The sequence below is a fragment of the Cervus elaphus genome, chromosome 31, assembly GCF_910594005.1.
Source record: "Cervus elaphus chromosome 31, mCerEla1.1, whole genome shotgun sequence".
NCBI lineage: Eukaryota > Metazoa > Chordata > Mammalia > Artiodactyla > Cervidae > Cervus > Cervus elaphus.
In genome coordinates, this window is record NC_057845.1 from 50,969,676 (window position 1) to 50,993,613 (window position 23,938).

The 23,938-nt window shown below is 43.3% G+C and overlaps 1 protein-coding gene across 3 annotated transcripts in view; it reads right to left on the reverse strand.

The window, feature by feature from the left end:
• Positions 1–19,894, reverse strand: part of CD47 (CD47 molecule) — a 57,386-nt gene extending 37,492 nt beyond the window's left edge. For all 3 annotated transcript variants that reach the window (XM_043892604.1, XM_043892603.1, XM_043892602.1), the window contains exons 1-2: positions 19,706–19,894; positions 6,838–7,185 (exon numbers count right to left, since the gene is read on the reverse strand). In XM_043892604.1, coding sequence (XP_043748539.1) covers positions 6,838–7,185; positions 19,706–19,751 — 394 coding nt within the window. In that variant the 5' untranslated portion in view covers positions 19,752–19,894. The remainder of the gene's footprint in view (positions 1–6,837; positions 7,186–19,705) is intronic.
• Between the last annotated feature and the right edge of the window lie 4,044 nt (positions 19,895–23,938).

A 23,938-nucleotide genomic window follows, 5' to 3' on the forward strand; every position in this document is an offset into this window, starting at 1 on the left:
AGATGGGGGGTAGGATTATGAACAAATAACATTACTGACTAAGTGATTCTTAACTGAAACTTATCAAAACTACCTGGGGTTTATCCAAACATCATGTACTCTCTAGGGCTTCCCTCATAGCTCAGTTGGTAAAGAATCTGCCTCCAATGCAGGAGACCCCGGTTCAATTCCTGGGTTGGGAAGATCTCTGGAGAAGGGATATGCTACTCACTCTAGTATTCTTGGGCTTCCCTTATGGCTCAGCTGGTAAAGAATCCACCTGCAATGCTGGAGACCTAGGTTCAATCCCTGGGTTGGGAAGATCTCCTGGAGAAGGGAAAGTCTACCCACTCCAGTATTCTGGCCTGGAGAATTCCATGGACTGTATAGTCCATGGGGCCACAAAGAGTTGGACACGACTGAGTGACTTTCATTTCACTTCACTTCACATGCACTCCCCTCTCAGCTTTTACTCCAACAATAGTGTGTGTGTAGCTATGCGGGTAGGGGGGCCCACAACTTACTCAGTTTAAAATCACTACTGTAATTCACCTTCTCTCATTGACATAAACATGGTACCTCTAACTGGTAAGATGGGAAAAGTATGATGATCACTGAATTGGATATCCAAATATAAAATGAGATTCTGGGGTAAAAACAATGTTTTATATAAAATTATGTATAAGATCTAAAAGATGATGCTGTGAAAGTGCTGCACTCAATATGCCAGCAAATTTGGAAAACTCAGCAGTGGCCACAGGACTGGAAAAGGTCAGTTTTCATTCCAATCCCAAAGAAAGGCAATGCCAAAGAGTGTTCAAACTACCGCACAATTGCACTCATCTCACACGCTAGTAAAGTAATGCTCAAAGTTCTCCAAGCCAGGCTTCAGCAATACGTGAACCGTGAACTTCCAGATGTTCAAGCTGGTTTTAGAAAAGGCAGAGGAACCAGAGATCAAATTGCCAACATCCACTGGATCATCAAAATAGCAAGAGAGTTCCAGAAAAACATCTATTTCTGCTTTATTGACTATGCCAAAGCCTTTGACTGTGTGGATCACAATAAACTGTGGAAAATTCTGAAAGAGATGGGAATACCAGACCACCTAACCTGCCTCTAGAGAAACCTGTATGCAGGTCAGGAAGCAACAGTTAGAACTGGACATAGAACAACAGACTGGTTCCAAATAGGAAAAAGAGTACGTCAAGGCTGTATATTGTCACCCTGCTTATTTAACTTATATGCAGAGTACATCATGAGAAATGCTGGGCTGGAAGAAGCACAAGCTGGAATCAAGATTGCCAGGAGAAATATCAATAACCTCAGATATGCAGATGACACCATCCTTATGGCAGAAAGTGAAGAAGAACTAAAAAGACTTGATGAAAGAGGAGAGGGAAAAAGTTGGCTTAAAGCTCAACATTCAGAAAACTAAGATCACGGCATCTGGTCCCATCACTTCATGGGAAATAGATGGGGAAACAGTGGAAACAGTGGCTGACTTTATTTTTCTGGGCTCCAAAATCACTGCAAATGGTGATTGCAGCCATGAAATTAAAAGACGCTGACTTCTTGGAAGGAAAGTTATGACCAACCTAGACAGCATATTAAAAAGCAGAGACATTACTTTGCCAACAAAGGTCCGTCTAGTCAAGGCTGTGGTTCTTCCAGTAGTCATGTATGGATGTGAGAGTTGGACTATAAAGAAAGCTGAGCACTGAAGAATTGATGCTTTTGAGCTGTGGTGTTGGAGAAGACTCTTGAGAGTCCCTTGGACTGCAAGGAGATCCAACCAGTCCATCCTAAAGGAGATCAGTCCTGGGTGTTCATTGGAAGGACTGATGTTGAAGCTGAAGCTCCAATACTTTGGCCACCTGATGTGAAGAGCTGACTCATTGGAAAAGACCCTGATGCTGGGAAAGATTGAGGGCAGGAGGAGAAGGAGACGACAGAGAACGAGATGGTTGGATGGCATCACCGACTCAATGGACATGGGTTTGAGTAAACTCCGGGAGTTGGTGATGGACAGGGAGGCCTGGCATGCTGCGGTTCATGGGGTCGCAAAGAGTCGGACATGACTGAGCAACTGAATTGAACTGAACTCACGTATGTGACCACTTTCCCGGTTGCTCAGTGGCAAAGAATCCACCTGTCAATGCAGGAGATGTGAGTTCCATCCATGGATCTGAAAGAAACCCTGGAGAAGGAAATGGCAACCCACTCCAGTATTCTTGCCAGGAAAATCCCATGGAGAGAGGAGTCTGGCAGGCTACAGTCCATGGGGTAGCAAAAGAGTTGGACAAAACTTAGTGACTAAACAACAACAACTCCTTCAAATATATACAAGGTACACCTCCATGCACAAAGAACACATTTCCACAAAAGAAGAACACAATAAAATTTCTAACAAAATTCAAGCCACATTTTTACTGATGCTTTAGGATTGTGAAGGGTTTTTTTTTGTTTCGTTTTGTTTTTGATGTATTTACTTGGCTAAGATATACTCCCTAGTTACTTAATCAAAGCCATAATTCTAAGATGGTTCCCAAAACCTGCCCCCTGCAAGCCTTTTTTAAAAACTCCTTCCCCTTTAGGGAAGGATGGGCCTGTGAACATGATGGATTTCATTCCCATGATTATGTTGTGTCATATGGCAAAAGGGATTCAATCAGCTGACTTTGAAAAAGAGTGATTAGTCTTAAGGGAGAGAAAGCAGACCTAATAAGACCTTAAAAGGATCTGGGATTGTTCTAGCCTCTCCTCTCCCCCACCAAAAAAAAAAAAAAATCAACATGTGCAAAGGAATCAGCAAGAAGAAGATTAATCTTAGCCGACTTTAAATGTGGAAGAGCTCCTGGAGCAAGCATAGAGCAACCTCTAGGAGCTAAGAGAAGCCCTCATCAGATGTCCAGCAAAGAAACAGGGACCTCAGCTCTAAGGAAATTAATTCTCCCACAACCACATTTGCTTGGAGCAAGACCCTGAGCTTCTGATGAGAACACAGCCTGCAAACATCCTGATTTTAGCCTCATAAGACCGAATGGAGAATCTAGTTATACCGTGACCACAGCTGTGATCTACAAAGTGGTGAGCTAATAAATGGGTGCAGTCTAAAGCTGCTGCATTTGTGGTTGTTTGCACATGCACTAGAAAACCAACACAAGGATCTCAAAATGCCTTCACGTCAATGTTAGGAACATAACATATTTCATGTTGATGATAACGGAAATGGCAACTTTTCTAAACTTGAACAGACCTTTTAAAACAAAACCCTAAGAGCTTACTCAGAAAAAAGTAAAAATTTAAGCTTCTAAGTTTTTGTATCACTATACTATAAATACAAATATGAGTAACACATTGCACAACCATTATTATTTACATTTAGTAATTTGGTTGTTTACAAGATGTTTTCATAGCAACCAAATACAGTGGTAGTAAACATACTGGTTTTAAAGAAAGACAAAACCAGGTTAAAATCCTGGCTATGACACTGATTTTAAACAAGTAGTCTAAATCTCCCTTACTTCATGTGTTAAATGGTAAGACTGATAACTAACTCCCAGAGTTCTCAAATTCAAGACACAATAAACATAAACTACTTGGTATGTGCCCTTATAAATGTAAGATTATTTTCCTGTGGCACTGTACGATCACTTCCCCGAAATCAGGGATTACGCCTTAGTCATCACTGAGTCCACTGTGCCCAGCACACGGCCCAGCACATAGTAGGTGCTCAATAAATCTCTGGTTAAGTGAGCAAGACTTTGATGAAATGGTCCCCACGAGCAGGTAAAAACAGAGGGCCTGACAGGTTGACTTTCTTATCCAAATTTTCTTAAACTAGAAAATAAAAATGTATTTAAAGAGCTTTCTAAATTCAAGTCCTATGCTCTGTCCATGGTACCATACTATACATAGGCACCAGAGGCATATAATATACACACACATACATACAAAGGATTTTATATATATTTGACAGGTAGTATTTCTAAAATACTGTACTTAAAAGAATGGCACAAAGAATAGCCACCTTTAATTCACATTCTACTAAGTAGAATTCTCTATGACACAACTTCAGTTCCTCATCTATGTCTAAAAAATTGGTTTCTATTGCCTAAATCTCCGATGTCCATATGATGGGCAAGTTCCATTATGACAATACATTTGTATTCCACTGCAACAGTCCTGCTCCAACTAACTTTTTGTTGGAAGAAGGGTCCTTTTTTTCCCCCCAGTAAAAAATGGATGCAAAACAATGACATGACAACAGCAGATGCCAGCAAGGATGTGAAGAAACGAGATCACTCATATGCTGCTGATGGGAATATCAAATGGACCAACTGCTCTGAAAAACAGTTCAACAGTTCCCTTAAAAACTAAGCATAACATGCAAACAACCAAATAATCTCTACTTATTCAGAGAGATGAACACTGTGTCCACCTACGAAACCTGCACATGATTAATTCACTGCAACCCCAGTTGTAATAGCCAAAAAACTGGAAACACTCAAGATGTCCTAAAACAGGTGCACTGTTAAACAAACTGTGATATACCCATACCATGGAATATTACTCAGCCAAAAAAACAGAGAAAGAGAACAAACTACTGATACAGGCAACAACTTGGTTAGATCTCAAGGGTACTGTGCTGACTGAAAAAAGCCAGTCTCAAAAGATCACATACTGTATGATTCCATTCACATAACAGTGCTAAAATGACAAAACTACAGACAAGGGGGACAAGTTAGTATTTGCCAGGTTAGCGTGAGGGAGAGCTTTGTGCTAATGAAATAGTTCTACGTCCTGACTGCAGTGGCAGTTACCCAAATACACATATCACAAAATGAAAAAGAAATATACATACACTGTCCCACTGTCAACTTCCCAGTTCTGTTTTGTTTTTTTATAGTTACACAAGATGTAAGCATTAGGAGTAACTGAGCAAAGAGTACACAGCACTCAGCACTGTTAGGTTTTATTTTTGTGAATCTTTTATTTCTGTGAACTTCCTGTGAATCTATAGTTATTTCAAAAAAATAAAAAATGAGTGCAAAGCCAAATGTCTGAGACCTCTGGTAGAATTTTCTACATTCTCTACAATGAAACAATACTTCCTCATTTGAATGGTCCCAAAGTAAACATAGTTCATATTTTTATAGGGTACTTTGAAAATAAAGAAAAATGAAACAATCACAGACACACAAAATTATAAATTTTCACTTCATCTCCAGATGCTGGTATTCCTTTCCCATTCATCTTCATTCCATCTTCTGGTCCTTCAAGTCTCATATCTTGAGAATACCTCTCAGTGGCCTAGACAACTACCAAACGATTGATCCCTATGTTTTTTTTTTTTCATTCCAATGAAACTGTACATTTCTTCAGAAAAAACTTCAACTAGATATTAGATTATGCAATTCCAGATTCGACCCCCTGTCAAAAGGTATGCTTTAAAATAAACAAAACAATTAAAAAAAAAGCTCTTCAGCCTAAATTAGTACCAATTAATACAAGTTACAATGTAAGCGAGATTTCTGAGCAGAAAAGCCTTCCAGATTCTGCTAGCCTACTCTAAGCCATCTCTCAGCCTCTCCTCGTGGCACAAGAATCCCTCTCACAACCGCAGGCCAGCTTCACAACTTGACACCATCCCTCATAAAACGAACATCCCAAGAAGACGATTCACACCTGTAAGCACTTCAGTTCACACAGTGCTTGTGCACAGGGACCCCATTTGGTGCTCCTCAGACTGTTAGGATAAGACAGAAAGGCGGGAATCTATCTTCATCCCCACGTGAGAGATGAGGTAACTGGACTTGGCAAAGTAACTTCTCAATAGCATAAAGATGAACAGTTAAATTGCAGAACAGGGGATAAAACCCAGATCTGCTGATTTTCTAATACAAAGCAATGTCAAAGTAGTCTATCAACCCAAGCACCTCATTCCCAGTGTGGTAACAGACATTTATTCATGGTAAATGCAAGAAGAACAGAGGCAAATAGTGGATCCAATGGAACCGATCTGAGTCCACAAAAAGAGCAGGTTCTCAAAGTATGGTCTAATCCTGAGATCAGTAATATAGCTAGCAATTCTAAATAGAGATTTCAAAACAGTAAGCTGAAATGTACCTCTGTGTGGCTGAAGAACTTAGCTGGCACTGCAAGGAATAGGAAAGAAATGAAAACTTTTTACTCAGCTAACTTTACTGCTTTATGCAACTCAGCAACTCAGAAAGGGCAGGATCATGCGACTATAATCAAAGCTGAATTTAAAGATATCAAATTGAATCCCTAGCTCTCCCACATCTTGGCCAAGGTTGGGGGGGTGGGTGGACAACACCAAAACAAGGTTAAACACAGGAAATCTCAAGGAATCAGCTATCATAACATGATTTTTAATATTCTTATTCTCCTCCTAATCTGTTTTTTCCAGAGGAAGCATGTTTGGGACTTGGCAACCCTTGATCAAAGTGTAAGGTTAAAAAAAAAGGTGAAGTAATTAGGGGAAAGGATTGAAAATTAATCATGTGAAAGAAAGTACTTCTGATGGCAGCAAACAGAAATGCAGAGGAGATGACCCCTGGACTGCTCCCTGCAAATGTAACAGTCCTCAGACCTAAAGGTTGAGGACCACACAATGCACAAATTATCAACCAACAGAGGAGATTTATTGAGAAAACCAAAAGAGCAAATAAGATAAAACTCATGATCTTAATGCTGCTAAACACTCCAACAACATTTAGTATTAATAGTATGCTTTTTGATTCAAAGAAGTTCCTAGCCCCATTTTACCCTCCTTTAACAAGATCATGTTGCTGCAGAAGAAATAACAGGGAAAGTTTACAGAAGTCTTACCAACACGATATTTTAGTTCTATGATGGTTTCCCCTTCTCTGCTCAGTTCTGTTACTTCGCAAGTGTAGTTTCCTGAGACGGCATCACTCTTATCCATCTTCAAAGAGGCAATGCCACGCAGTAATTCCGATGGTGTGATTTTTGCACTAGAAAAGTTACTGCTGGACTTGGACATCCGCTGACTTCCATCAAAGATGAAAATGTTTTCTCCTTTGAATTTCCATCTGACATACAATTCAGTAACGTTCTTCGTCTCCACATTATTAACAAAACATGGGATGACAACGGTTTGATTGCATACGGTATATTCTACAGATTTGATTACATTAAATATTAGTTGAGCTGAACCTGGAAAAGAGAAATAAAATTGTTACATTTCATTACAGAATACTATGAGATCTTAGGTATGTTACAAATTCTTAAGATAAAGAGAAGTGCTTCTATTGTTCACTTAAGCAAGCAAGCAACTATAGAGAAAATGGGTGAAGCGAAAAGAACAAATTATTTTAATATTAATGTGCACAGCTGACAGACGACACTGTACCTCTTCTTTATTCATTCCCACTAACACAAAATATACATTCTCATGCATCCTGGGGATAAACTCAGCAACTGAGTTAGAACATGCAGATGTAGTATCTGGCTTTGGAAACTCTGAAGCTTGTGTCTTCTGATATTTAAAGAAAAATACGGTCTTTACTATGAGAAAATTTTTAAATTGAAAGTAAAACCAAATAATATATTCAGTCTCAACTTCTATACACTTTCTCCAAATAGAACTTGCTAAACTGATAGGAAGTTTATTTCTATCCCTAGGTTGCATTTCCAAAAAAGGTAGCAAGCTCTACTGTACTTAAATATAAAAAATAAATCACATGAATCACATCACATCTTTCCACTAGGATGGTAAGCCTTAGAATGCTAAGGATTAAAAAAAAAAAAAAATTCTCTACAGCTATTTTCCCATTGCAAAGTACAGACAGCAACAGACATTCGGTATGCAAGTACCATAAAAGGATTATACACAATTGAATGGCACTTTCCCACTCCCACATTTCACTGAAACTAAGGAACAACTTCCAAATATATATTACAGGCATCCCCTCCTTCTAGAAACCATAAACCACCGAAAACAATGCTAAGGTGCAAGCTGAAACCAAGAGCAGATACTACTACTAAGTTGCATGTATCCAATCAACTCTTTTCCATAGTATAAGCTACTGGTTGTTGCCTTATAAAAGAGGTTGAGAAACGGGTCCTCTTTCATGTGGAATGTGCAAAAATGTGGACAAACTGTAGTTGTCCTCCATATTCTTCAGCCATTTATCACTTCTTTCATGTAAGCAGTGAGCTGGTGTTTCCTTTAAAAAAAGGATTGACAGATATAAACAAAACCTTAGGTCTAATCACTCATCTTTAAGATGACCCTTTATCAGGGTCACAGGGTGTTATCACTCTAGGGACATAATTACTCTTCAGTAAATGCCCACTGAATTGAATGCTGGGTTGCAGCATGGAATATGAACTGAACAAAGTTCAGAAGCCTGAGAACAAATCCTGCCCCTGTCTGTCACTTTTCAGGGTGCAAGCTTAAGCAATTCGCTTAACTTTCTACACCTTGGTTTACTCTCTATAAGTAAGAGGATCAAAAAATGAACAGAATTGTGCATGCTAAGTCGCTTCAGTCATGTCCGACTCTCTGAGACCCTATGGACTGTAGCTTGCCAGGCTCCTATGTCCATGGGATTCTCCAGGCAAGAATCCTGGAGTGGGTTGCCACGCCCTTCTCCAGGGGATCTTCCTGACTCAGGGATCGAACCTGCATCTCGTGCGTCTCCTGCAATGGCACGCAGGTTCTTTACTACTAGCGCCACCTGGGAAGCCCCTCACAGAATTGTGGTTGGCATCAATGGAGAGAGCATACTGCTAAGTGCTCTATACTATGCTATAAATATGTAAGGTCATACCATAAAAACTAGGCACTCCAGCATCTTAATGGAATGCTCTGAACCTTCTCTGACTGGCAGGTCTAAACTGTTACATTTCTGGGAACTGCAGTCTAAACCAACCCTGTGGTCATCCACAGCTCACCTTCCCCCAGTTCTCTCCATTTCTAGCCACCTAAATATCAGGAAGCTCCAGGCAAAACCTGGACTTCCAACTGCATTCTTCAAAACGCTGGAGTTATGAATTACTTCCCCTGAGAAATATAGTCTCCACTGGGTGGTGGTTATGATGCTGGAGTTAGAAAGGAAGGAAAGTGTCAGAAACTATGGTCAACAATTTTGAAATGGACTAAAAGATTACCGGGAGTCCTTTCAACGGGGTGCTGGGCCTTATCGGACAGATCCGTTTGGAATAACTCTATAGCAGCCTGGGCCTCTTGCCAAGACTAGGCTGTTTTTATAGTTTTGTAAGATGTAGAAAACTGATGGTAATGCAACCGATTCATAGCCATAGAGATACAAACAAACTTTGTTCTGCAGTTGATTTGGACCTGTTGGAAAAGAGGAATTTTTAAAATAATTACATTTTAGGGACTTCCCTGGCAGTCCAGCGGTTAAGACAGCGCTTCCACTGCAGTCGGTATGGGTTTGATCCCTGGTTGGAGAACTGAGACCCTACATGCCTCACAGCACGGCCAAAAAACAGAAAAAGATTTTATTGCCCTGAGGACACTGACCAACTTTGCATCTATCCACAGATTCATTTCACCATTCCTGACTGCCTATATGTACATGTGTCTATTCTTCCAATTTTCTCTTTTTTTAAATTAACATTTATTTGGCTGCATTGGGTCCTTAGCCACAGCATGCAGGATCTCTAATTGTGGCATGCAAATTCCCAGTTGTGGCATATGGGATCTAGTTTCCCGACCAGAGATCAAACCTGGGCCCCCTGCACGGGGAGCGCAGAGTCTTAGCCATTGGACCACCAGGGGAGTCCCCTCCAGTTCTCTTTTAAAACCAAGATGGTTGTACCATCTTGTTGGTTTGCTTGTTAATTAATGTGTGAAATAAAAACCTTGACACGTGAGCATTTCGTATTTGTTTGAGTCAAACTCCTAAAAATTATCCTTTAATTAAAGAGATACAAGTGAAGAGCTAAGTTACCTCAGCAGACTTTTTTAGAAGCCTCCAAGTGAGTACAAAGTGGTCAGCAAGCACTCAGTGACTTTATAACTTGTGTTTAGAAAATGAATTTTCTAAAGAATACAGAAAAAGCGTTGATTCCACGGCAGTATTTGTTGTAATGTTAACACAGCCATTTTTATAGCGGAAGCAATTTGAGTTAAATAAATGCTGTCAACAAAATTCAAAGTGAAATTGACCTGGATCACCTGTAACTTGACTAACCCTTGCACTAACAATGAATAAATACAGTCCAAAAATGTTGCTTCATCAGCTGTTAACTACAACTTCACCCTCTATCAACATTTGTTAGACAGCTATTAAGCAGTAAAATTATTTGATTTGGTTTTTCTCTATTTTGCCTACTGCCTTCTGATGAAACAGCAAAGTGAAGAAAGGATCTAAAATATACAGAGCAAATAAAGGATCACATAGATAATTATCATGAATAAGTAAATTCTGAATTATCAAGAAATGCCTACAGCAGTCTAATCAGATAGGAATTGATAAGTATAACCATCCATGATGCCGGAGTCCCAGATAAATTAACAAATGAAATGGAAAAATTAACTTATATCAAATGCCAAAAATATTGGACCTTACAACTTTTGTGAATACAGACTACCAGCTCAAACCGTCTCACCTGATCTGAAACACTTAGCAGGAGGTGTGGATACAATAATGGAAAAAATGTAGGAATCCTCTTTAAAAATCTTAAAAATTCTCACCTGGGGGACTGATGAAAGTGAAAGTGACAGTCGCTCAGTCATGTCCGACCCTTTGAGACCCCATGGACTATACAGACCATGGAATTCTCCAGGCCCGAATACTGGAGTGGGTAGCCGTTCCCTTTTCCAGGGGATCTTCCCAGCACAAGGATGGAACCCAGGTCTCCCGCATTGCAGGCGGATTCTTTAACAGCTTAGCCACAAGGGAAGCCCTGGGAGACTGACACACACTTTTTATAACCCAAGGTCGCAAGTGCTTTCTTTCCTATATGAACAACGTGCTGTGGATGGGCAAGAGAGTGATCAGTCTTCAGACATCTAGGAAAATGTTTGTTGCTACTACAGGAAAAACAGAAGACTATCACAGACTCTGCCCATTTATTTAGGCCTTCACTCTTACCTTTTCACATGTTCCATGAAAAATTTCTCTCCTTTAGAACAACTCTGAAAATACTCTCCTTTTGTAAGAGCTTACCCAATACTCTCCAAAGGAGCCCTCCCTTCCTATTACTTCAAACTGAGTCCTCCAGATAAGAAACCAGAAGCTTCCAACACTTCCCCCGAGACATTCTCCTGCTGCCCCACCTATCCACACCTCTCTTCCCCTCACTGCTTCCTCTTCAGAAATGAACTCCTTCACTTGAGAGCTAGTTTCTGTGTCCATCTCCACACTTATCAATATCAAGGGCTTCCCATAGTTGCTTGCCATCCTCTGACATCCCCCAAGTTCATTTACAATAGGTTTAAAAAAATTTTTTTTTAATATTTGAATATTATCCAACTGGGGGGAAAAAAATCCCTTGTACTTGTCTCTCTCTTTCCTAGCATCTAGAAAGATAATCTGAATGCATTTCTTCACCTCTTACCTCCTACATCCCTGCTACCTGGCCTCTACCTTGCCCTCTTCACTGCAACGGCTCTTGCCAAAGTTGCCAAGCATCCCGTGAACATGGAATGCATGTGGCTCACTCTCCATCTTGACTTCTCTACAGTTCTTGAGTCTGTGGGGAGCCCTTTTCTTGTCTCCTGGCTTCTGTATCTCTGAATTTCCTGCTAGTGCTTTCTCCAACTCATCACAGATTGCTTGCTTTACTGAAACCTATTCCTTGACTCGCAATACACATTAGGTTGCTAAGGACTTCCTACCCTGACCCCCACCCCTCCCTACTCCAGTATTCTCCCTTACCCCAGGTATTAACTACCCACACATCTTATTTAACTAGGTTCCACCTTTCACCTTAGCTGCAGAGCTTGGGAAGCCAACGATGTGCTATGCGTTTCCCCTTGGATGTACTACAGCTACTTCAGAATCAACATGAACAAAAATCTGTCTACCTTCTGCCTACGTTCATCCCAGATTCTCACCTCCCTAAAGTGCTTTTCATTATCTACCAGTCGACCAGACCTAGACCTAACAATCATGCTAGATTCCGCCCTCTCCTCAGCCAGGCGAGTTCTGGGTGGGCTCGACCTATGTAACTGTTCCTAAATCCAAGGTCTGCTATATGAATTAACTAGACATGCATCATTTCTGCCTTGAACTATTGCTGCAACCCCTCACTAGCTCCCTGTCTCCAGCCTCAAAGTTTCCCCATCCCAGTCATGCATTTTGCACAGTTCCCAAAATAACTGTTCCAAACACAAATGTGCACTCCTATGCCTAATATACTTTAACAGCACTCCTTCCCCCACTTTCAGGCTAAATTCAAGAGCTTCAGCATGGAATACAAACCAGGTCCTTCCGGATCCTGTCGGTCCTCACCTCCTACACTCTTATTTCCCAAGTAAGCTTCAATCGTAATGACCTTCTAGCAATTCCCTGGATATGCAGAAGTACTCTCATTTCCAGGCAGTCCCCCACTCACACAAGCTGTGACCCAGCCTCAGGAGGCCCATACCTTCCACTGGAGGTACAGGTAGCGCACACACTTGGCTCAAGACTTACACTTCCTAGGTGCATAACCTTAGGCAAGTTACTTAACTTCTGTATCTCAGCTTCCTCACCTATAAGATGTGGCCAGTGATCATGTGCACCTCATAGGGATTTTGTTGAGATTTAACGAGATAATGAGCATGGAGTTCCTACTGCAGCGCCTTTCACTTACACAGCGAACGTTCAATAAAGGGCAGCCACAATTCACTGACTTTGGCTCTTCCTGAAGGCACGGCTGAGATGTTCAATCCTGTCCCCCGTCGTTGCTCCTCAACCCTACTCATTACCCAACTCTGTTCATCCCTCCTTACTGCTCCTATTTCTGCCCCCGCCCCCACCGTTCAAGCGCTGTTGCTCAGTACCAAATCTTGTAACTACTGTTTCACTCTACTGATTTCTCCATTAGGATAAAAAGGTAGAAACACAAGGACAATGTATTCATTTGATATCTTATGGATCTAATTCAGGGTCCAGCCAGCAGGGCTCAATACATTCCTTCTGAATGTAAAAATTTAAAGTGTGAATCCCATGAAAGGAAAACCTAAATATCCTATCAGGGAAGATTCACTCTTCTTCCATATTTCAAGAGACTCCTCCACTGTTTCTTACTTCTATAGCCCTAATTATGGTATCATGAAGCTACATATTTTAATGAAAAATCTAAACCAAGTCAGATGCAGATTGGATGGAACAGTGCCTTTAAAATTACTTGACATCTCTAAGAATGCTTCTCCTACTGGGTGGTGTTTAAACTGGATGAGTTGTAATGTCCTAGAAAAGGAAGGGCTTTTTAGGTCATAACAAGTACAGAGGAATAAAGAAAGAATACCCAAAGGCCAATGATTATTTGACAGAGCTCCAGGAAAAGTGGCCGGAAAAGATGGTTAAAACTTATTGTAAAGGCTTCCTTGAATGTCACTGTGGGAAGTCTGGAGCTGATAACCTAAGTAATGGCAAACCACTCAGACTTAATTACATTTAAAAAATAATAATAATACAGCAGTATGAAGGGTGAATTGAGGACAGGAAGAGCTTTGGGAAAGGAGATTCATTAAGAGATGACTGCAATAATCCAGGGAAATGACAAGTGAAGAGAAGGCCAAAAATAATAGAGAAAGAACAAAAAAAGCAAATGGATGTAAGTCAAATGTGAGAGGTAAAGTAGGAGAAGTGAGAAGAATTAGTTTTTAACTAAAATAGTATGCATAACTAGTTAGATTGTGGATTAACTATAGAGTAAAGATACTTAAGAGATTCAGCAGTAAATATTCTTTCAGTATTTAATAGGCTGAGTATTAAAAGTACCGGTGGTACACTGAAATGGAGGTGTCCAGTAGATCCTAGGATATGTCAATGTGGATTTAAAGAGAAAGGTCTGAGCTACAAAGACTTGGGAATTACCAAGAATATATCTGGTAACTGAAATTGTGAGCATAAACAAGATCACTCAGACAGTTCCTGCAAACAGAGCAGGTACCAGAGAATAAAATGCTGGGGAATATCAATATTTATGGAGCAAATAGTTAAAGAGGAACAAACTAAGGATGCGAGAGAAAGAGGTGAAGAAAAAGAGGCAGCAAAGAACACCACTGCAGACACAATGGAAGGGTCTTAACTATGGACAAAATAGATGTTAAGCAGGATGAGTTTAAACAAAAAAGCCTCTAGATTTAAAATTTCATCCTTAGCTTCTTTATCTGCAGCAATGTCAGCAGACGAGGGACTGGAGTCAGACTGAATTTTGGAAGTGAAGGGGAGGGGAGAAAGAAGAGGCAGTGATTCTCTATGAATAAATTTGTCAGTATAAGAAAGCAGGCTTCCTTCGTGGCTCAGCTGGTAAAGAATCTGCCTGCAATGCGGGAGACCTGGGTTGGGAAGACCCCTGGAGAAGGGAAAGGCTACCCACTCCAATATTCTGGCCTGGAGGACTCCATGGACTAAATCATGGGGTCGCAAAGAGTCTGACATGACTGAACAACTTTCACTTTCACTTTTGTGTGCTTCCCTGCTGGCTCAGATGGTAAAGAATCTGCCTGCAATGCGGGACATCCAGGTTCAATCCCTGGATCGAGACGATCCCCTGGAGAAGGGAATGGCAACCCACTCCAGTATTCCTGCCTGGAGAATGCCATGGACAGAGGAGCCTGGTGGGCTATAGTCCGTGGGGTTGCAGAGTTGGACATGACTGAGTGACTAACACACACAAGAGAAAGAGGCAATGATGGAAAGCGCATGGAGCCGCTCTTCTCGCTTGTCTTTAATATGGAGTCAGACTTGAGCATGTCTGCAAACTGAGATGAAGGAACCCAGGAAGAGGGAAAGATCTAAGGTACAAGCCTGAAGGATTAAGGTGATTAGGCAGGTCTCTGAGATGGTGGAAGTGAAAGATCTATAGACGGGGGGTCTTTCCTTGGAAAGGTGACAAGGAGCACTTCTGACACTGGGTGAAGGAAGAGAATGAGACAAATGTTGCCTAAGATATTACAGACACGTTTAGTAATGGTGGGTGGGAAGTTGAAAGAGTCCACACCACACATCACTATTTTCTGCAGCAGAGTAGGAACTTAATTATTTGTTCAGGATGGATGATCAGGAATGGGGTAAGAAGCCCCAGCAGACACTAAGGTAAATGAAGCAAAGCTCATGCGTTGAGACACCTGCTTAGAAATGAATCCATCTAATTTCTGCCATCAGGCTTGGGCTCTGGTATGAAGAATTGGAGTCTCAAACTGACTCAGGTTAAAATTAGGGTCAAAGCGAGGATTTAGTCAGATCTCTCCTAAACAGAGACCAAATAAAGTCGGGTAAAAAGGCAGGTGTTCACAGGTGTCTACATCTGACTCAAACTGATCTCCCCCTGGGGTTTTAAATGGTCCCCATAAGAACAGAAGTAGTCCAGCTAGAGTTATAAGGCCCAGGGCAGCTTAAAGGCAGTAAGATCCACAATTACAGCCTTTTCAAGCATTTCAAATATATTAAGTACTATTGAGGTATAAAAACAAAAAATCCCTTCTCTTTATAAGCTACACTTTAAGTTATTAAGAGGCATACAGTCTGAAATTTGTCTGTATGCCCAAGAAGGCCTTACAAAATGCTTAAAGCCTGACACGGGTTCATACTTCCCTGAAACAGAATAAGCAATGTTGACAAATCCTGCACTTACCCAATCTCCTGGCTTGGTGTTTAACTTGTGTGTGTGTGCGTGTGTATGAGTCACTCAGTGTTTGCCTCTTTGCAACCCCATGGACTGCAGCCCACTAGGCTCCTCTGTCCATGTAATTCGCCAGGGAAGAATTACTGGAGTGGGTTGCCATTCCCTTCTCCAGGGGATCGTCCCAACCCAGGGACTGAACCCAGGTCTCCCACATTGCAGTCAGATTCTTTACCATTTGAGCCATTAAGTTGAATCCTAATTTAAATCCTAATTTAAATCTCAAACCCTGGGATTGACCAGATTCTGGTGGCTCAGTGTTAAGTAATCGGCCTGCAATGCAGAAGACACGAGATGAGGGTTCAATCCCTGGGTCGGGAAGATACTCTGGAGGAGGAAGTAGCAACCACTCCAGTATCCTTGCCTGAAAAATCCCATGGATGGAGGAGCCTGGTAGACCACAGTCCATGGGGTCGCAGAGAGCAGGACTCAAATGAGCAAGCGAGCACACACACACACCATGGAGATGGAATAAAATATTCAGAGCAGAGTGCAGCTTCTAATTCCTGTTTCATGTAACCACAGAGAATGTTCCATGTAACCACAGAGAATGAAAACCCAGATTCTACTGTCTTAGTCTAGGTATACCACAATCAAATTTCCTGAGTGCTCTATACATTTTTTCACTTTAGTACTACAATGTGTTTAGCAAAACTGATCCTACACCATCATTCTTGTTCTTTTATCGTAGAAGAAATATCAGCACTAGCACACAGAGTGAAATTTGCTTTATCACAACCCAGGAGTGCGTTATATTAGGCTGAGCCACAGGTACAAAAATACAGAAATTCTTATCTTGTATCAATACATATGACAGCAAAATAACCTAAAAGAGGGGTAAAATGGTTACATGAAAACTATGTCTCTAAAAGAAGATGAATGTATTTTTAAAAAATGACACCTATACTAGCTAGAGTTGATTTAATATTAAGGAATGCAAACTTAAGTTTTAATAATGCATTTTGCATTTAGAATGTTTATCAATTTGGGGGGAACCACCTATTTCTCATCTTTAGAACCTGGCCTTTCAAATCTTCATTAACAACTCAGTGGCAAACATAAAGCACATGCCAAAATACAACGATAGCACAAGCAGGTGTCCTAATAGTAGGCATCTAGTGCAATGCTGTAGCACCCTGCCTCTCAACTGCTGGGCGGACCCGGAAATAAGTGCATTTAAGGAAGCATTTACTTCCTTAAAAACGGCAAATTGTGGTTCAAAATAATATATCTGTTAGAAGAAAAGAAAACAGTTTTGTTTAAGCCAGTCAAATTACTACTAGACTTAGACAACAAAAATGTTTTAAAATCATGTGTACCCATGATTTTAAAAAATCACTTTAAACAAAGAAAAATCATTCAACCACTGAAAAGACGGTTCCTATCAGTATCATTATCTGAGTAACCTTTCATTTACCAGTTAGTGAATATCACTGAAACTGATGATGTGCTTTCAAACAACGTATAATTGGGCATGTGGGGGAGGGAGGAGGAAAGGAGAATAGTAATAATTCATTCTGCATCTTGTAAACCAAAACAGAAAACTGTATTTTGCCTGTAATTAAAAGGAATGGGCATTTTAGATAACTTCCCTTACTATAAAGATCAACTGAATCTGTAGTGGCTACCAGGAAATAGCCTTTGACTACCAATCATTTATAAGTGAAACCAACAGCAAAATCAAACCAGAGTACAAATAAACGTACAAATCCATGACTTTCTTACTCATTCGAGAATCTAAATTCAGCCTTCCAAATACTTGGGTTTATAATTGCTTGTGTTCTGAAATGTAACATTTCTTCCTACGTGCTCTTTTAAAACTACATATTAAACACAAAAATACAGTATAGCTTATGACAAACATTATCCCTTCCTGTTTTATATTCAACACTTAACAACTCAAATGTATAATACCTCTGTTTTGGTTTTTTTTTTTAGATCATTATTAGCTAAGTACAATAAAAGACCATAAATTCTGAATTCTAAGACTCGGGAGGGACTTGAGCACATTAATATTGCATGTAAATGAATGCTAATCATACGTTATCATACCTATTACTAAAGGAGGCCTAACCATTTCTATCCTCAAAAGTATTATTCTAGCAGTTTTTTCTAATCTACTTGAAAATAGGACCCTTGTTTTTAAAACAGTGCATGATTCACATTTTTTAATGCTTCAAACTAGCTTTGAGACCATCGGTCTGAATTAGCAATATTTTATTACAAATTCATAACCGGGTTCAGTATAAGGCTTTCTGATCATACAACAGGTTTCTGAAAGCAGTATTATCTGAGCTATAATGATGGTGACAGGCAACAAGGCGTTAAGGATGATAACAGAAAACACTACCTTACCTAATATCAACCCTTAGATAATAGAGATTGATTATTAAGAGCTCCAACATCCCAGGAGGTTTCACAGAGCAGGAAGGAGCAAAGTCGGGACATAAGGGCATTTTGTAAACAAAGCGTATTTTGTAAAAAAAAAAAAAAACAAAACTTAAATCACAAGCCTTCACGAATGGTAGAGGTAGCCTAATAACCCATTTAAAATCTAATTAATTTAGCATTCCAGAATTAAATGTAACAACTGCCTGGTACTACTACTCTAACTCAATTCTGAATTTTATAAAAAGTTCACAACAGAATGTACAGATGTGAAGTGTGACGGGCACTATGCTGCTGCTGCTAAGGCGCTTCAGTGCGACCCCAGAGACGGCAGCCCACCAGGCTCCCCCGTCCCTGGGCTTCTCCAGGCAAGAACACTGGAGTGGGTTGCCATTTCCTTCTCCAATGCATGCAAGTGGAAAGTGAAAGTGAAAGTGAAGTCGTGTCCGACTCTCAGCGACCCCATGGACTGCAGCCCACCAGGCTCCTCCGTCCGTGGGATTTTCCAGGCAAGAGTACTGGAGTGGGGTGCCATCGCCTTCTCCAGACAGGCACTACAGAGCCACGAAAATTCCTATCCCTTCCTCAGTTTTTACAGGCGAAGAACACGTTTCAAAAAAAGCGAAATGGATTCCAAAAGCTTGAGGGGCCAAAACGCCTTTGGCGTTGAAAGACACCAAATCCCACTCTACCGCAAATGTGTTTTGACTAGAGGTTAGTATCTGCATACTTGAAGCGAAATCTGGATTACTTTTAAAACGGTTCCCCTAAATAAAGTAGCAAAACTTGAACGCGCAATTTAGACTGTATTGAAGTGGCTGATGGTGGTGGGGCGTGGGGGTAGAGTTCCATCCAGTAAGCTTTATTTCTAGGGTTTGAAAAAAAAAAAAAGGCAGCCAGAGAATCTTCTGATTAAACGCTGAGTTGGAAATTAAACTTAATTGTGTCCTTTACGTCCCTTAACTCCTCTGTTCGTGTGGGAGGGCAAGCGCAGGAAACCCCTTCTGGCAGACTTTGCCAAAATGCGTACTTGCATCACAAGAGGCTCGGGCCCTCCTACTCTCCTTGCTTCAACCCCCAAAACGTTTAAAGCAGGGGGAGACGCAGGGGTACGAAAGAGGGGTACCCTACCAGCGGCCCACCCCTCGCCTCCGATCGCGCCCCGTCTCTCCACAGCTAATTTTTGTGCGAGGTGCACGGCTGGAGTCTTCCTCGGCGGTGGCAAACAGGCGAAGATGTGCCCCGCTCTCATCACCCAGGGCGAAGAGGAAGAGGAGGGAAAGGAAGGGGGTGCCGATGACCCGCCGGCCCCCCCGCGTCCGCACCCGGGGCGTGCAGGGGCCCGCTCGTCCCGCGCCCCGGCCACCCTCTCCGGGGAGCCGCGGGGCCAGCCGGGGCGCAGCCCACACACAGCCGCCCGAGCGCCGCTGGGGCGCCGAGACCCACGCTGCAGAACCGAGAGCTGGTGACCACTCACCGCTGCGCAGCGAGCCCAGCAGCAGAAGCACGACCAGGGGCCACATCTCCGCGCCCGCCGCCGGGTCGCCGCCGCCGCCGCCGCCGCCGGCGTCTGGAGCAGGCGCCGCCGCAGACACAGGCAGGACCCGCCGCCACCTCCCGTCACACGCAGGACCCGCTGCCCGGGCTGCCCGGCCGCGCGCACGCGCGCTCCCGCCGCCCCACACCCGCGTGGGCCGCACACGCGCACTCGGCCTCGCCTCCGCCCCGCCTCGGTGGCTGCTGTCGCCGCGCCCTCCAGACAGACGCGCAGCTTCCAGCTCCCGCTCCCGCCTGCTCCCTGGCGGTGGCGCGCGCGGGGCTTCGCGGTCACGCCCCGCGGCCCCCGGCCGCCTCGGCTCGCGTCAGCGTCCACACACCGGCCCCCCGACCCCCGCTGGAGGCTGAGCGCGTGTTCTCCCGCTCGCCGGGGACCTCGCTGCACCCGTCCCCGTCTGCCGTCCCCCTTTTCCCTCCCTGGGCACCCCCTATCTCATCTCCGCGGCTCCTCCCCTGCGCTCGCACCCAGCCTCCCGCTTCAGGAACCCCCTCCCCAGGCGCCACCTCGGAGCCCCCTCCCCTCTGGAGCCCGCGATCGCTCGCCTCCCTTCATCCCGCGTCCTCCCGCGCGGTGGGCCCTCGGCGGCTGCACGCTTCTCGCCTCGCTCCATTTCCCCCCAAAGCTCCGCCGCCTGCAGTGGGAGCGCACACCGCGCGGGGGCGTCTCGACACTTCCCCCGCCGCCGGCAGCGAGCCCGCGGGGACCACGCCTGGGGCAGGTCGCAGGCGGCCGCGTGTCCGCGGGGAACTTCTGCTCGCCGCTCGCGGGCTGCCGGGCCCTCCGGGCTTCACCGCGCGTCCAGTCTGCTTTGGATTTCCCCGGCCGCTCTCGGATCCTCCGTTCTTTTTCTCGCCTAGTTCTGGAATGTTTTTCAGCCTTTGAAGGGGATCACCCAAGTTTCCATCCGTGGTGGTGAACACTTTGCTGTTGTTCAGTCTCTGGGTCTTGATGCTGAAACCCTAGCAGCCATCAGGGGTGGTCGCAACGGTTAGCAGAAGTATCCTCGATGACCCTTCCTGCAAAGTCACTGGGCCTGGTTAGTGACCTCACAGTGGTCCCTTGTCTATGCTGTTTGAGTTTAACTTGCTTAAAAAATGGGTTCAAAGTGTGTCTCCAAGCCACACTGTGGACAAGGTCTTTGATTAGCTCTCTGAATCACACAGACCACATCGTTTATAGTGAAGCAAATTCCCTTTTAGAACTCTCTTTAACATTTACCCTAGATGATGAAAATGCTTGCTGAAAAGTCATGCTTGGTGACTACTGTATTGGCGTGCATCTTGTCAACTTAAAATGTACATGCAATCTGAATGTTGAGCATTAGGTTTTACTCAGCGGAAATTTTTAGAAGGTAACCCAGGGAGGGAACATCTCAAGTAATCTGGGGAGAACTGCGGCAGGCATGCGAGGGAGGAGGAGCCAGGTCACACAGAAGCTTGGCAACAAAGGGCAGGTAGTCTGAACATGGGAAGGTTATTGTTAATTAAAGAAAACCAGATATCCCAAGTTAAGGAATTTAGTACTTTTCTATGTATGGAAGGGGTTTCCCTGGTGGTTCAGAGGTAACAATCTTCCTGCCAGTGCAGGACACTGGGGTGTGATCTGTGGGTTTGATCAGTGGGTGGGGAAGATCCCCTGGAGAAGGAAATGGCAACCGTTTCCCAGTATTCTTGCCTGGGAAATTCCATGGACAGAAGAACCTGCTGGGCTGCAGTCCATGGGGTTGGGTAGCAAAGAGTCAGACACAACTTAGTGACTAAACCAGAACAACTGTGTATGGGAAGATGCAAGTCTGGGCTCACTGAAATCATTCCTTTTATAGGCGCCTCAGCTATCTGGGGAGGAGGCAATGGCACCCACTCCAGTACTCTTGCCTGGGAAATCCCATGGACAGAGGGCTGCAGTCCACTGGGTCGCAAAGAGTCGGACAGGACTGAGCGACTTCACTTTCACTTTTCACTTTGACGCATTGGAGAAGGAAATGGCAACCCACTCCAGTGTTCTTGCCTGGAGAATCCCAGGGACGGGGGAGCCTGGTGGACTGCCGTCTATGGGGTCTCACAGAGTCGGACACGACTGACGCGACTTAGCAGCAGCAGCAGCAGCTATCTGGGGCCAGCATCCTGTGTTTTCATTCCCGAGCTTCCTTTCCTCGGGGCTCGTAGTGGAGTGTGGCCATAGTCTGCTGGCTGCTAGATGGCAAGTATTCGTCTACCTCAGTTCCCGTAGGGCTCAGCTGCTCACACTGGATGGGTGCCATCGCTGATGACTGTGACATCGTTGTGCACCAGCATGGCAGCAAGTATTCCATTTCTCCATATCCACTGCTCCCGTGGTTGTTTTTCACTCACCTGGTGGAAAACAAAGGAACTTCCCACCACAATATTCCAGTCCTCCAAATCCTCTTCCCATGGTGTCTCCTTCACTGCATCCCCATAGTAATAAAATCCAGGAAATAAAATTACCACTCTCTGAGCGTCTGTAGCATTGTATTACACATACTGCGTAACTTTCCCTTTGATTGGGGTGTGTGTGTGTGTGTGTGTGTGTGTGTGTGTGTGTGTGTAAATCTCTTCCCCACAGCTTTATCCATTTTCTACAGTCAGAGAGGGTATATTAAGTGTTCCCTTCTCCAAGACTTCCTGTTGAACTAGGCAAACAGAAGGGGTTTTAATAAACGTGTTGATGTGACTTGAGGCAAGCGTTGCTCCAGTGAAATTTGATTGTTTTTTAATGATTAAAAAAAGAATGAAAGAAAGAAAAAACAATTGCCTGGCAGATATCTTACTAAAACAATGGTTAATAATTATGATGGTAATGATGTGAATGACAGCTTTGACACCCTGAGGCTACCAAAGGGACTGATGGATTCTCCTCCAACTGCTGCTTCTGTGGATACAAAAGAATCATCCATCAGACTTTGAGCATTCGGGACATTGTGTATCACAGAGCAGCTGGTTGGCTAAATAAGGCTGTCAGCTGTCCCTGAGGTCCACCAACCCCCCTAGAGCTGAAGAATGACCGGGGAGGACTGTCCCCAACCTTCAGGGGTGGAGATCAGTGACGCTCTGCCTGATTGTGGGAACCGCTGATGTCATGTGTTAAGGCAGTTTGTGAAGAAAATGGAATAGCTTAAGTCAGGTGAATGAGAGGCCACCTGGGTGAGCACCCTTGCTTTGGGAATCTGACCAGGATGTGTTTGATGGTGGGGCATGAGGAGGTCTGTTCCAGAAGAGACGATCCAAATCAACCTACCTAGGTTGGACGATTTTCTCTTTGAGATAACCTCGGGCTCCTTTCTCAAGTACCTAAGTGCCTCATAGCTGTGTTTCCCTTTTAACATTTGCAAGCATTTTTGGGGGGGGATTTTGAGCTCATCTTATCTTTACATAAGGAGTTTTCTTGGATAGAAAGCAAGAGAGTAATGCATAGAATGTTTTGAACAGAGGTAATACACACCAGGTATACTACCTAAATCTTCACAACAACCTTGGAATGGATTTTATGATCTTCATTTCAGTGACGAAGAATCAAAGGGAAAGAGGGATGATGAGCACGTTGCCTACAGTCCTTTGTGTCTAACTCACTCTCCCTCTTTTTCCTACTTTTTCTTTTCACTCTGTAACATCAAATATGTTATAGTTTCCCCTTCGTAGATAAATAAACTCACAAGCCCAAACAATTGCTACCCTTTCCCATCATCACTACCCTTACAGATAAGGAAGGTGAACTTTGCTCAGGGAGGGGATGGTGGTTAGTCTGACTCCAAGGCCAGCGAAAATGTTCACAAGCTTCCCTTCTCAATTCATGGTCAGCTCCCCTTTCTTTCACTTTCTATCTTGACAGTACATCTACTTTTATCTTCCTCCCCAAACTATACCTACATCCTACCACATGGCCATATTGTTAGGATGTTATCTAAAAATTTGTATTGATACAGTTGTAACCTTACTACGGTTTTTCATTCAACTAGAACTGTTTTCTGTTCCCACGTTGGTGTGCCATGCATGATCCTTGATACTCTGGAGAGTTAGCTCAGAACTGTACCTGCCTAACCGTGCAAGGCCTATACTTTGTGGAGGGCTAGATACACCTTTTTATGTAAGTGAGCTACATCACATGATCCCACAGTAGACCAAAGCCCAGGATCCC